This window comes from Sinocyclocheilus grahami, unplaced genomic scaffold, assembly GCF_001515645.1.
Source record: "Sinocyclocheilus grahami isolate Dianchi unplaced genomic scaffold, SAMN03320097.WGS_v1.1 scaffold251.1, whole genome shotgun sequence".
NCBI lineage: Eukaryota > Metazoa > Chordata > Actinopteri > Cypriniformes > Cyprinidae > Sinocyclocheilus > Sinocyclocheilus grahami.
This window is the reverse complement of record NW_015505430.1, coordinates 207,322-218,895: the sequence shown is the minus strand read 5'-3', so window position 1 is coordinate 218,895 and position 11,574 is coordinate 207,322. Positions and strand designations below refer to the sequence as shown.

Below are 11,574 nucleotides of genomic sequence, written 5' to 3'. Positions count from 1 at the left end.
TCCCCCTTTTTTTTTTTTTTTTTTTTTTTTTTTTTTTTTACTACATAAGTAGTTCTGGAGAAACAAACTGTGTGAACCGTACAAAAGCTTGGGGTCAGTAAGAAATGTTTTTTTTTCTGTTTGAAAGAAAACAATACTTTAATCAAAAGTGAAAGTAAAGACATTTATAATGTTATGATAGATTTGTATTTCAAATAAATGTTGTCCTTTTGAGCTTTCTATTCATCAAAACATCAAAAATAAAAAGATCACAGTTTCCACAAAAATATTAAGCAGCACAACTGTTTTCAACATTGATAGTGAGGGATGTTTCTTGAGCACCAAATCAACTTCTGTGGGATCATGTGACACTGATGACTGGAGTAATGGAATTAATAAAGCACAGGAATAGTAAAGCAATAAGCCTCAAGAAGCCGTGGTTTACAGTGAATTTATAACAGCTAAGGGGCATTGTTAGACACAACGCGAATTGGAGTGGAGGCTTCTCGGGGCTTTTATAAAACGGTTATTCCATATACGTAGTAAGGTTTCACAGAATAAAACAGAGCAAATAACGTGAAATAAAAACAGTATTCTTCCACCAAACCATGTAGTTCCTCAGAAACAGTTGTTTGTATGTTTGTAGTGTAATTTACTACAGCTTTGAACGCGGCTCAACCAATCAGAATCAAGGACAGGAACTATCCGTTTTATAAATTATGTTTTAAAATATTAAAATAATTTTAATATTAAAATAGAAAACAGTTATTTTGAATTGCAATAATATTTCACAATATTACTGTTTTTGATATAAATAAATGCTGCCTTGGTGAGCATAAGAGACGTTTTTCAAGAACAAAACAAAACAAAATATCTTACCAACCCCAAACTTTTAAATTATATCTGTTATCTTTTTAGGTGCAGTTTATCTTCTACAGCCAGTTCTAATTTCCCAGCTCCTCTATTTTAATTCATCGACTCCTTTTCTTTTATCTAACAGTCTCAGATGAGTGCAGAACAGAAGAAGTCTGCCCTCAGCTCTACGCCGTCTTTGTTGGAGATCTTTGGTTTCTCATACTTCTATGGAGGCTTTCTGGTAGGGCCTCAGTTCACACTACGAAACTACCAGAATCTGGTGTCTCGAGAGATGTCCGATGTCCCTGGACAACCACCCAGTAGGTAAGTGCACAAGATTTCACAGTCTAACAATCCCATCTCAGTCAGATTCTTTCAAACTAATGATTTTACCTCTTGTCAACAGTTGTTTCTTACCATTTAGTGGACACTTTTCATCCAAAGGTATTTTCAGGATTCATTTGTCCATTACAAGGACAGTTCCTGTCTTGTTACTTGCTCAAGGACACTGTGATTATGAACAAGTCTTAGTAACTTACTTGCTCTTTCAACGTGCCTAATCTTTTTTTTTTTTAATCTTTATTCATTATGCTATAGACATTCATATAGGCCCTGGATGCTCTGATGTTATTGGCCGGCTGCACAACTGGCCCTAGAGTTAGAAAATATAATTACAAATGAGATATATTTCTTGTAGAAATAAGATAGCATTTAATTTTGAAAATAAATTTGTTTTCTTACTGCTGAAAATGAATATTCTGTATTTTTTTGTTTGTCTATGAATTGCAGCAGTGCATAATGGATCATATCATGAGGAAGATAAATGATTATCAATGCATGAAAAGTCAATCAAAATGCAGACAGTTTTTGACACGCTTTTCCAGACATCTTTTCTTTTTTATTATATCCCTGTATGTGAGCAGAGACAAATCATATAGAACAGTGAAACCATGCTCAATAACATTATGCAGAAAAATAACAGTCTTTGCTCCCATTGTTAGTCGCCACAGAGCGTCTCTTCTCATTTGCGTAAAGTTAAGCTTTTCTGATCTTTGTTGAATTCCCGGGTGCACCCATATCACGACTCCAATTGTTGCTGTTGCTGGAAATTAAAAATGAATGATATGTTTGGTAGCAAATGCAAGTTATTGTCAGTGTGAACAAGATTTAGGCAGCACTGTTTTGACCACAACCTAACCTATACTGTTAAGGCCCATTATAATACTTACAGTCCTCTGTTAAGTAACAATTTAATCTAACAAATGTTTCCTCTTTTTGCAGTGTGGTTCCAGCAATGAAGCGATTTGGTTTAGGTCTGATCACCCTAACAATCTTTACGATAGGTGGGCTGCACTACTCAGATAGCTACTTCTTAACAGATGAATTCGAGGTAAGTGAATCAGTGGATTGGGACTGAACGTAGACAGAGTCACAAAATCACAATTTAGTATTTAGGTTGTTAACAGCCTTGTACCTGGATCTCGTGAGCTGCCACTTGTTTTTGTGCTGGGATCTTTTTAATGTGGTCCTGATGTCACAGAAAGCTCCCGGTCTGAGTGAGAGCGCTCTTTAAGTCTGTCAGTTACAGTCTTGGCAGCTATTTATATATTCTTGGAAATGGGAAACAGTTGCTGCAAGTCAATTAACTGCATTTTGAATGCTGCAGAGGAGGGAGTTAAAATGAGTTCACACAAAGAGTGAAAAATGTTGAAAATTATTCATTGTTAGGGCTGTTCATGTGTAACCGACACTCAGTTGTATTCATTTTATCTGTTTAGCTTATCAAATGTCAGTTAATACATTTCAGCAAGCATTCAAGCAAATTTTAATAATTTCTTTTGACTTGTGCAGTATCATTACTTTTGAGAATATCATTAATTCTATACATATTACATATAATCATACTTTTGAGAATATCATTCTAAACATGTTACATATAATCCAAATTTTAAATCATGTTTTTGAATTTTGAACTGAACAGAACATATTGTTTTTATACAGTAATATCACACCATGTTTCTCAAACATAAATGGGTCTGTATGCCAAATATATGTAGTTGTCTTTATTTCTTAAGAAGGGGGTCCCTTGCAAGGAGATCATCATATTTAATTGTTAATTTAATCAATTCGATCGTTATTTGAGTCTCTTTCTAGAGACACTTACAGAAATCATTTGCTTACTGGCCAGATTTACAAAACATGATTAAGAACTAAAAATTCTTCTGAACTGCTTGAGAGAAAAACTTAAAATGTTCTTATATTTTTTCTTAAGAAAAAACTTTCTAATTGAAGAATTTTAGAATCTTACAAATCATTGTAAATAACATCTTAAAGTGAATAACTGCCAATTTATCTTCAATCCCCAAAAAGAAGATGTATAATTAATTTATTGACTTGTTTCTAATGAATTGTAAGTAAACATCACATGTTTAAAATGAAAGCCTTGACTTTTCATAATTCTTTGGAAGTGATTTATTTCTTCTTATCATTTGTTTTGATCTGTGATTCAGGCACATCCATTCTGGTATAAGTGTGTGTACATCTTAGTGTGGGTGAAAATAAACCTGTATAAGTACATCAGCTGCTGGCTAATCACGGTGAGTAAACAGCACGACCCAAATCCCCTATTAAGAGCACACTAGCGGTAATTGAGAGTCATTTCGTTTCATGCTGTGAACCCTGTCAATGTATCTTTATTATCTTCTTAGAGAGGTGTTAGCTGTGTAACAAGGCAATTACAGACAAGACGTGGCCTTCTTTTTCTAGCTGAGAATGTGAATCTGACTACTAGAAGTGCAAATCTAGCCAAACCTGTTCAGGTTGCGGGGACGTTGAACAGGTTTTCTGGCTTAAAACGATCTATAGATTGTGATGTATAGGTGTGTGTAAAGGAAACAGTCCTTTCTTTGTCCTAGAATTTTTCTTTGACATTCAGTAACCCAAAAAAGCCAAACTTAAAATGTCTGAATGTAATTACATTGGATAAAAATAATTAATATTTATATACTGTATATATACTATATACTGTGTGTGTATATATATTTGTGTGTGTGTGTGGAAAAAAAATGACATTTAAATTAAAACCTTAATTTTGAACAGTCTGCTGTTTTATCATTTAAAACAAAATATTATGATTTTTTTTTTTTAATACAGCGGCGTGAAAAAGTGTGACTGATTTCTTATTTTTTTGCATGTTTGTCACACTTTAATGTTTCAGATCATCAAACAAATTTAAATATTAGTAAAAGATAACAAGTCAACACAAATGCTTTTTGGGGCCACTGTAGCTTTCACTGTAAATCTTTTGTAAGATTTTTGTAAGGAATCACTGAATGCAAATTTCTCTCTCATGTTTATATTCATATATATATATATATAGGAAGGTGTGTGTGTACTCTCTGGGCTGGGCTACAATGGGAAGAACGAAAAAGGGGAGCACCAATGGGATGCCTGCGCAAATGTGAGGGTGTGGCTATTTGAGACCACACCCCTCTTCACAGGCACCATCAATTCCTTCAACATCAACACAAATGCTTGGGTGGCCAGGTATGCACATGCTTTTATAAATGTGACATTTATTGCAATCAAGATTTATTGCAAAAAAATTATTTTTTTTATGTTTGTGTCAATTAATTTTCTCTCAATTTCTCTTTTCTTTCCACCCCCTTCTTCGGTACAGGCACGTGTTTAAGAGGTTGAAGTTTTTGGGTAACAAGTTGTTATCTCAAATGTTCACATTGTTATTCCTGGCGATCTGGCACGGCTTGCACTCAGGGTACCTCATCTGCTTCTCCTTGGAGTTCATCATTGTCAATGTGGAGAAGCAGGTAACCATGGCAACATTGCTTTACCAGACATGAGGCTTGAAGTTGTTTAGAATCGAGATGACTAAAGTCTTTGAGTCACTTACTTTCATGCCAACTGAAGGCAGATCTGAAAGTTTACAGCTTTGAAGATACAGTGTTTCTGAGTTTAGTAACTCACTGAGAATGATTTGAAATAATAGTCTTGCTCTTATGTAAGTGATGGAGTGAAACAAACTGCATTCTAGGATCCTTATAGATCAATAGTAAGGTTATCAAATATTAAATTAATCTTGAACAGCTTACACAGAGTATATATACACATACACAAACACAATACCGTTCATAAGTGGGTTGGAAAGATTTTTAAAGTCTCTTAAGAAGTCTCTTATGCTCACCACGGCTCCATTTATTTTGTTAAAGATACAGTAAAAACAATGTTGTGAAATATTATTACAATCTAAAATAACTTTTCTATTTTAATGTGAGAAATATAATTTATTTCTTTGAAAAATAAGTTATCCAGTTTTGAAGCTGAATTTTCAGCATCATTACTCCAGTCAGTGTTACACGATCCTTCAGAAATCCTTCTAATATGCTGATTTTCTGCTTAAGAAACATTTCTTATCCATTTTGAAAACAGCTGTGCTGCTTAATATTACCGTGGAAACCATTATGCATTTTTATTCAGGATTCTTTGAATAGAAAGTTCAGAAGAACAACATTTATTTGAAATGGAAATATTTTATAACGTTGTATACACGTCTTCAATGTCACTTTGCTGATAAATGTAATGCATTCTTTCTGAATAAAAGTGTTAACTTCTTAAAAAAAAAAAATCAAACCAAACTTTTGAACAGCAGTGTGTATATAAAAAGGTGCAGTCATTGACATGAGCGATTGAGATACTATAAACTGCATTTTCATATTTGGAAACAGATGGTGAGATTCAGCTGGCAATGACAGTATGGTACTTAAGAATGGCAGTTGCAGTTGTTGCAAGTAGTTGGCTTGTAAAATACAATCTTACAGGTTGCAGACAGCTGTGAGTATGTGAGGAAGCATCTCACCCTTGTAGTCCTATTTTGAAAATTACAAATAGTGCTCACATCAGAAAATGTGAGACATCAGTAGACATTAAATGAAAGTCAATGGGATGTTTACAAATGACGGTTCCTGTCTGAGCCAAAACACATTGTTTTGATGAATGCTGATGGTACAGCTTGATCATTAACCTTCTCAGGAGAAAAAGAAAACAAGTAGAAATGTAATATTGTTCAGGGAACTCTGGCTCTAGGCGAGATTGAAACATTGTGCATGTTTACGTGCGGTATGTGTCCACCAGTGCGGAGTGAGTGGAGTGAAGTGCTTTCACTTGATATTTTATGGGAACTGCGTGACAGGCTCATACAGGGAATTTGACAAAGGAGCAAAGCAAGCAACATTTTAACAGCATTTATTAATCTAGGTTAATGTTAATGGACCCTTTTCACAGACTGTGATGATAAGTTACATTTTACTTCTGTTATAAATGTACTATACAATCTATAATAAATAAATACTATACAATCTCTCAATATTTATTTGTTTATTTATTTATTTAGGAAAAATCATAGAAACACTACCGTGGATTTTCAATTGCTATTGAGGCAAATGAGAACACCAAAAAATATGTTTGTTTCAGTTTTGTTCACCACTACAGAAGTTTACCCAACAATGACGACTTTTGTTTCTGAGAACCCTGGAAATGTGAACCATTGTTAATTCATGTTTATTCTTAATGCATAAGGTAATGTTAATTTATACAACTTGAATAGCATATTGAGCATTTCCTCTGCAACAGTGGACACGTGCCATTAGACAAAGGCTTTAGAAAGTAGATAAAAGTAATTCAACTCTTTTGTAAATATTTTTGCAGGCTCAGTCACTGGTGCGGGACAGTCCTTTGCTGGCATCTATCGCTCAGAGTCATCTGTATCCATTTGTATATGTAGTACAGCAGTTAATTCACTGGCTATTTATGGGATACCCTCTGGTGCCATTCTGCCTCTTCACTTACGACAAGTGGCTCAAGGTGTGTACTTACTCCTCAGGGGTCTGTTAGTCATGAATCTGATGCTGGATGTGGGATGTCCATGATCCTTACCTCCTGTATCCATCCATATTGTAAAGTGTTGCAAGTGTCATTTACATTTTGAACCTTTTTTGTTTTCCAGGTTTACTCCTCGATATATTTCTGTGGACACATATTTTTCTTCTTTGCCTTTCTTGTCCTGCCATACCTCCGCAAGGTGTTCGTGCCTCGAAAAAGAGGCAATGAGAAAAAGGAGGATTAATTAAAATGGTAAATTTAGCATCTGTCTTTTCTAAACTCTACTGTTTGTGCCACCTGTCTGTGAGTGTGTCATATCTATTCTTTCCTGTGTTCTCGGCAGCAGTGGAATCTAAAGCTGCCTTCAGGTCATATTCAGTACTCTTATAAGCACCTTCACAACGTCTTAATCACCAGTTGGAAACTCAAAATATTCTTTGGCCTGTTTATATTTATGATTATCATTTCGTGTGATCCAGTCTTAAAGATCACAGAAATTGGTGTTCAAGAAGCATTTCTTATTATTATTAATGTTGAAACGGCTGTGCTGCCTAATATTTTTGTGAAAACCATGATAGTTTTTCCTTGATGAATAAAAAGCATTTATTTGAGATTGATTATAAATTATAAATGACCCCAAACTTTTGAACGGTAATGTATGTCACTTTATCTATGTTACTGCATGTGCAAAAAAAAGTCATACATTTTAAAATTTAAACAAAAGCATGAAAAAATCAACACACTGTTCTTTCAAACCTTGCAAGTATTATTGAATTTTGATCTTACCTGAAACATGATGTTTTGAGCAGAACCTAATGATAAATACAGTTAAGTTTGTAATTATTTTGTGTAGTTTGGTTAAAGTTAAGATAAAGGTAAATATCTAAAAGTGCGAGAAAATTGTGTACACGATGCACATCTTTCTTTAATTCCACTAGCACTAAAAAAAAACTCCTGGTAGTGGCAAAGAGGGATGCAGTTACCATGTTTTTTTTTCTTTTTTCATTCTGATGCAAATCACTTGAACCCACATCTTGATTACAGCTTTTGAACATGTATTTTCCCAGGAGGACTTATAAGAAGCATAATCATATTTCATTAGATCATGACTTACGATTCAGTTAGGATCAGTGTGACCATGAGCCATTTAATTCCAGCAGGAAAAATGTATCATCCCTCTGTCTCACAAAGCTTTTCACTGGCTCTGCCGCAGTGTTTCATTCATCCAGGTCTTTGTAGAATGTCTGTTTATTTGTTTGCACCACATTTACTTTTAATTTGAGATTTCTCCTGTCATCCAAGTGTTTTTTGAATAATCGACGAAGCAGATTCTTTAGCAATCTCTTACTGAAAGTGCTTTAGATGTGACTGTGAAGATGTAAAATGATCAGCCTTTTTTCCCCTCTTTTTCTTACACAGGTTTGTTTGCAGCTGTCTAAGTTTGACTGAAGTGAACTGTGACTTAAAGAGCACCTGAAGATGACAAATTTTAAGGTCTTTAGTAATATATTACTATTTACATCAAGCACTGGTGTATGTGTACAAATGTTAGTCCGATGGAAAGTTTTTCTCATTCTTTGGGAGTTGTGGTGGACTATAATGAAAAAGTTTGAAAGCTGGAGAAATACAAGCTTTTCTAAGGTTCATTATTTGTTAAATAAGATTTACTGATGTTTGGTGACTCAAAATAGTTATACTGTATCTGCTCATACCATTGCACTCATTACTCATGACTGTTTCCTGTCTCGTCAGAGAACTGGCTTTTGGCTGATGGAAACAAATGAGATGTGTTTTATTTTCCTTTGCTAGGAATATTTCAACCTCACTTACCCTTAAAAGACAATGAAATGTGAAGCAAACAAAAGAGTGAATGGTGACACAGCATCGCCTGTCATTGTAAATGAATGTTTTTCATTTTTATAAACTTTTTTTTTTTCTTTTCTTCTTCTTTCTTGTGATCAGACTACTTCTGATGGGGATTCTTCTTTTTTAGGAATGGGTTTTATGGTAACTAAATTTTTTATAGCATTTTCGACACTTTAATAAAAAGGATCATCATTCTGTCATCTCATCCTCTCACTCCATTTAACACTGTCCATCTATCTATCCATCTGACCTTTTCCTGTTCACTCCATTTTCTCCAGCAAATCTTTTTGTCCAGTGTGTGAGCACAAGCAAAACAGAAACCACAGTAACATTAACACTACTAACCAGAATCATGAATATGATGGTAAATTTGTGTCAGTATTATTAAGAGCAGAGTATTTAAATTTTAACAAGTAGTTTAGTGAGCAATCAACTAATCTGTGCACTAATGGCACTATTAAAACTGCTGTGTTATGCTGTGTAAAATCCTTAAAAAGTGTCAGTGTGTATTTCTCATCGCACATCAGGATCGTTTTTTCATTGCGATCTGCTCTTAGTAATTCTTACGCATATTTGCCTTCATATCTGTTTTGTATGACATGACATATTGAAGATCCTTGGCACAAATATACATCACTCTTCAGTGAGGGCTAAAACCTGCACCCAGATTCAATCCAAGGGAGCAGAGGCTCACTGTAGCATCAGAGTTGTTTTATAATATTTATACATGTGGTTGCAAATATTATTGATGTAAAAATTGTTTTTGGGAAACAACTACTTCTGCCTTACTGCTACCAAATGTACAAAAAAAGTGAGTGTGAGAGAGAAAATTACTTTTAAATAAAGCTGTTTTTGTAATATTCATTAAAAATGCTGGATTTGAACAAAGTCTGCTCAGGTGTGTTCTGGTGTTTTTGGATTGTGGTGTCAGGGTTTTATATCTGTCTGCTGTGGGAGCTGATATGACGTCATCTTGCAGTCTGGGCCCTAGAGCTGAAGCACAGATTGTGTTAGTGAGGAGTTCAAGCGCATTCACAAATGACATTCATTATAATCTCCAAGTGGGAAATAAATGTGTGGGAGTATACACCAGCTTCCAGATGCTTCCCTCCAAGCCAGATGTATCACAGACAGCCATCTCGCTGATTTAGGGATCGCTAATCCGAAGGAACAAATACTATGAGCACTGCTTAGCTCATTAATATTAAGCAGGTTATGTTAATATGGTAGCTTCTTGTAGCAACGATTTGGTTGTTGCATATTATCCATTCTTTACTGCCCTCCAATAGACACTGCCTGGCTAATGAATATTAATTAGGTACGGCCGAACCTTCCAATGGCGGAGGGTTGGTTAATGAATATTAACGAGCAAGCCTTCGCCGCAGTAGGATTTGTAAATTTGCGTTTCACCGGGGACGAGTCCTGAGAGCGAGAGAGACGCAGTGTGGGCGGGTTAAGAAACTGCGAGAGGGAGGAGATACCACCCCGTCTCTTTTCTCTCTCTCACGGCATCCACCGACAACGGGGACACTGGTTTCTTCGTATCTAATCTTCAAATTCCAGTTTCGCTCCTTTTCACAGTTCGAATCATTTCGGGAGGCACCGGAGGCCCCAGCGCTCCCCCCGTTGCGTTCGGTGTGTCGGCGGGCATCAGGCTGTCATAGGCGTGAGTGTGTGACGGATGCTTAGAGGAGACTGAGCGGGGTACCATCTCACACCTCACGGTAACGTACATCTGATCCCAACGTAATAGTTCTAATTCAATTCTTGCGCTTAACACAGGTGGTATGCTATCTAAACTGCTTGTAAATGTTATGATATGGTGGTATTGGAATCTATTTAACGTTACAGGCTTAAAAATCGATTCATGTTTGTCGCGTATATGAGTGGGCTATAACACATATAACACCGGTCATTTGAATAACGCGTTGTAAACACCAGTAGGTTATATCACGCTGTCCGTCATCCAAGTTGGAAGATTTTAATCTTCATATAAAATACTAATTTGGTTTCTTCGTATCCAATCTTCAAATTCCAGTTTCGCTCCTTTTCACAGTTCGAATCATTTCGGGAGGCACCGGAGGCCCCCGCGCTCCACCCGTTGCGTTCGCTGTGTCGGCGGGCATCAGGCTGTCATAGGCGTGAGTGTGTGACGGATGCTTAGAGGAGACTGAGCGGGGTACCATCTCACACCTCACGGTAACGTACATCTGATCCCAACGTAATAGTTCTAATTCAATTCTTGCGCTTAACACAGGTGGTATGCTATCTAAACTGCTTGTAAATGTTATGATATGGTGGTATTGGAATCTATTTAACGTTACAGGCTTAAAAATCGATTCATGTTTGTCGCGTATATGAGTGGGCTATAACACATATAGCACCGGTCATTTGAATAACGCGTTGTAAACACCAGTAGGTTATATCACGCTGTCCGTCATCCAAGTTGGAAGATTTTAATCTTCATATAAAAATACTAATGTAAGTAAATGACATATAGCCTTTATAAATTATTCGAGGTCAAGCGTCATGAATCGCGTTTGATATTCTGTGTTAACAAACCTGCCTGTGATGATATCCGCGAGGATACACCTGCATGCGCGTGTGAGCGAGGATGCGCGGACTGCTCAGTTTCACGCGCACTCAGTTCGCTGAATACGAAGGTTTTATTGAGTGTTGAAGTAAGGTTTTATTGAGTGAGTAAATACGGGATATATAATAGCCGACATACTGTATCTGAAATGTGAGCCAGACGTCCTCGGCCATACTAGGCCACGAAAATGATGGCAAGGGTATTATATATAGCCTAATATTCACATTTACCTATAGAGCGGAGTATTTGTCTTAATGTTTACGTTTAAGGAAATGCTGGCAAGGAAATATGTCTGTCTCTGTCTCTGCGCTTATCTGTTTCTCCTCTGTCCTCTATCTTAAACTGCTTCGTATCAGGTTAATGCATGTTATTTCCCTCTGCCCTTC

General features: G+C 36.1%; 1 protein-coding gene across 2 annotated transcripts in view; it reads left to right on the top strand.

The window, feature by feature from the left end:
* Window positions 1-9,436, top strand: part of LOC107598391 (lysophospholipid acyltransferase 5-like) — a 17,319-nt gene extending 7,883 nt beyond the window's left edge. For both annotated transcript variants that reach the window (XM_016289713.1, XM_016289712.1), the window contains exons 6-13: window positions 980-1,158; window positions 2,116-2,224; window positions 3,345-3,431; window positions 4,214-4,380; window positions 4,514-4,661; window positions 6,556-6,711; window positions 6,854-6,981; window positions 8,149-9,436. In XM_016289713.1, coding sequence (XP_016145199.1) covers window positions 980-1,158; window positions 2,116-2,224; window positions 3,345-3,431; window positions 4,214-4,380; window positions 4,514-4,661; window positions 6,556-6,711; window positions 6,854-6,973 — 966 coding nt within the window. In that variant the 3' untranslated portion in view covers window positions 6,974-6,981; window positions 8,149-9,436. The remainder of the gene's footprint in view (window positions 1-979; window positions 1,159-2,115; window positions 2,225-3,344; window positions 3,432-4,213; window positions 4,381-4,513; window positions 4,662-6,555; window positions 6,712-6,853; window positions 6,982-8,148) is intronic.
* Window positions 9,437-11,574: the final 2,138 nt, after the last annotated feature.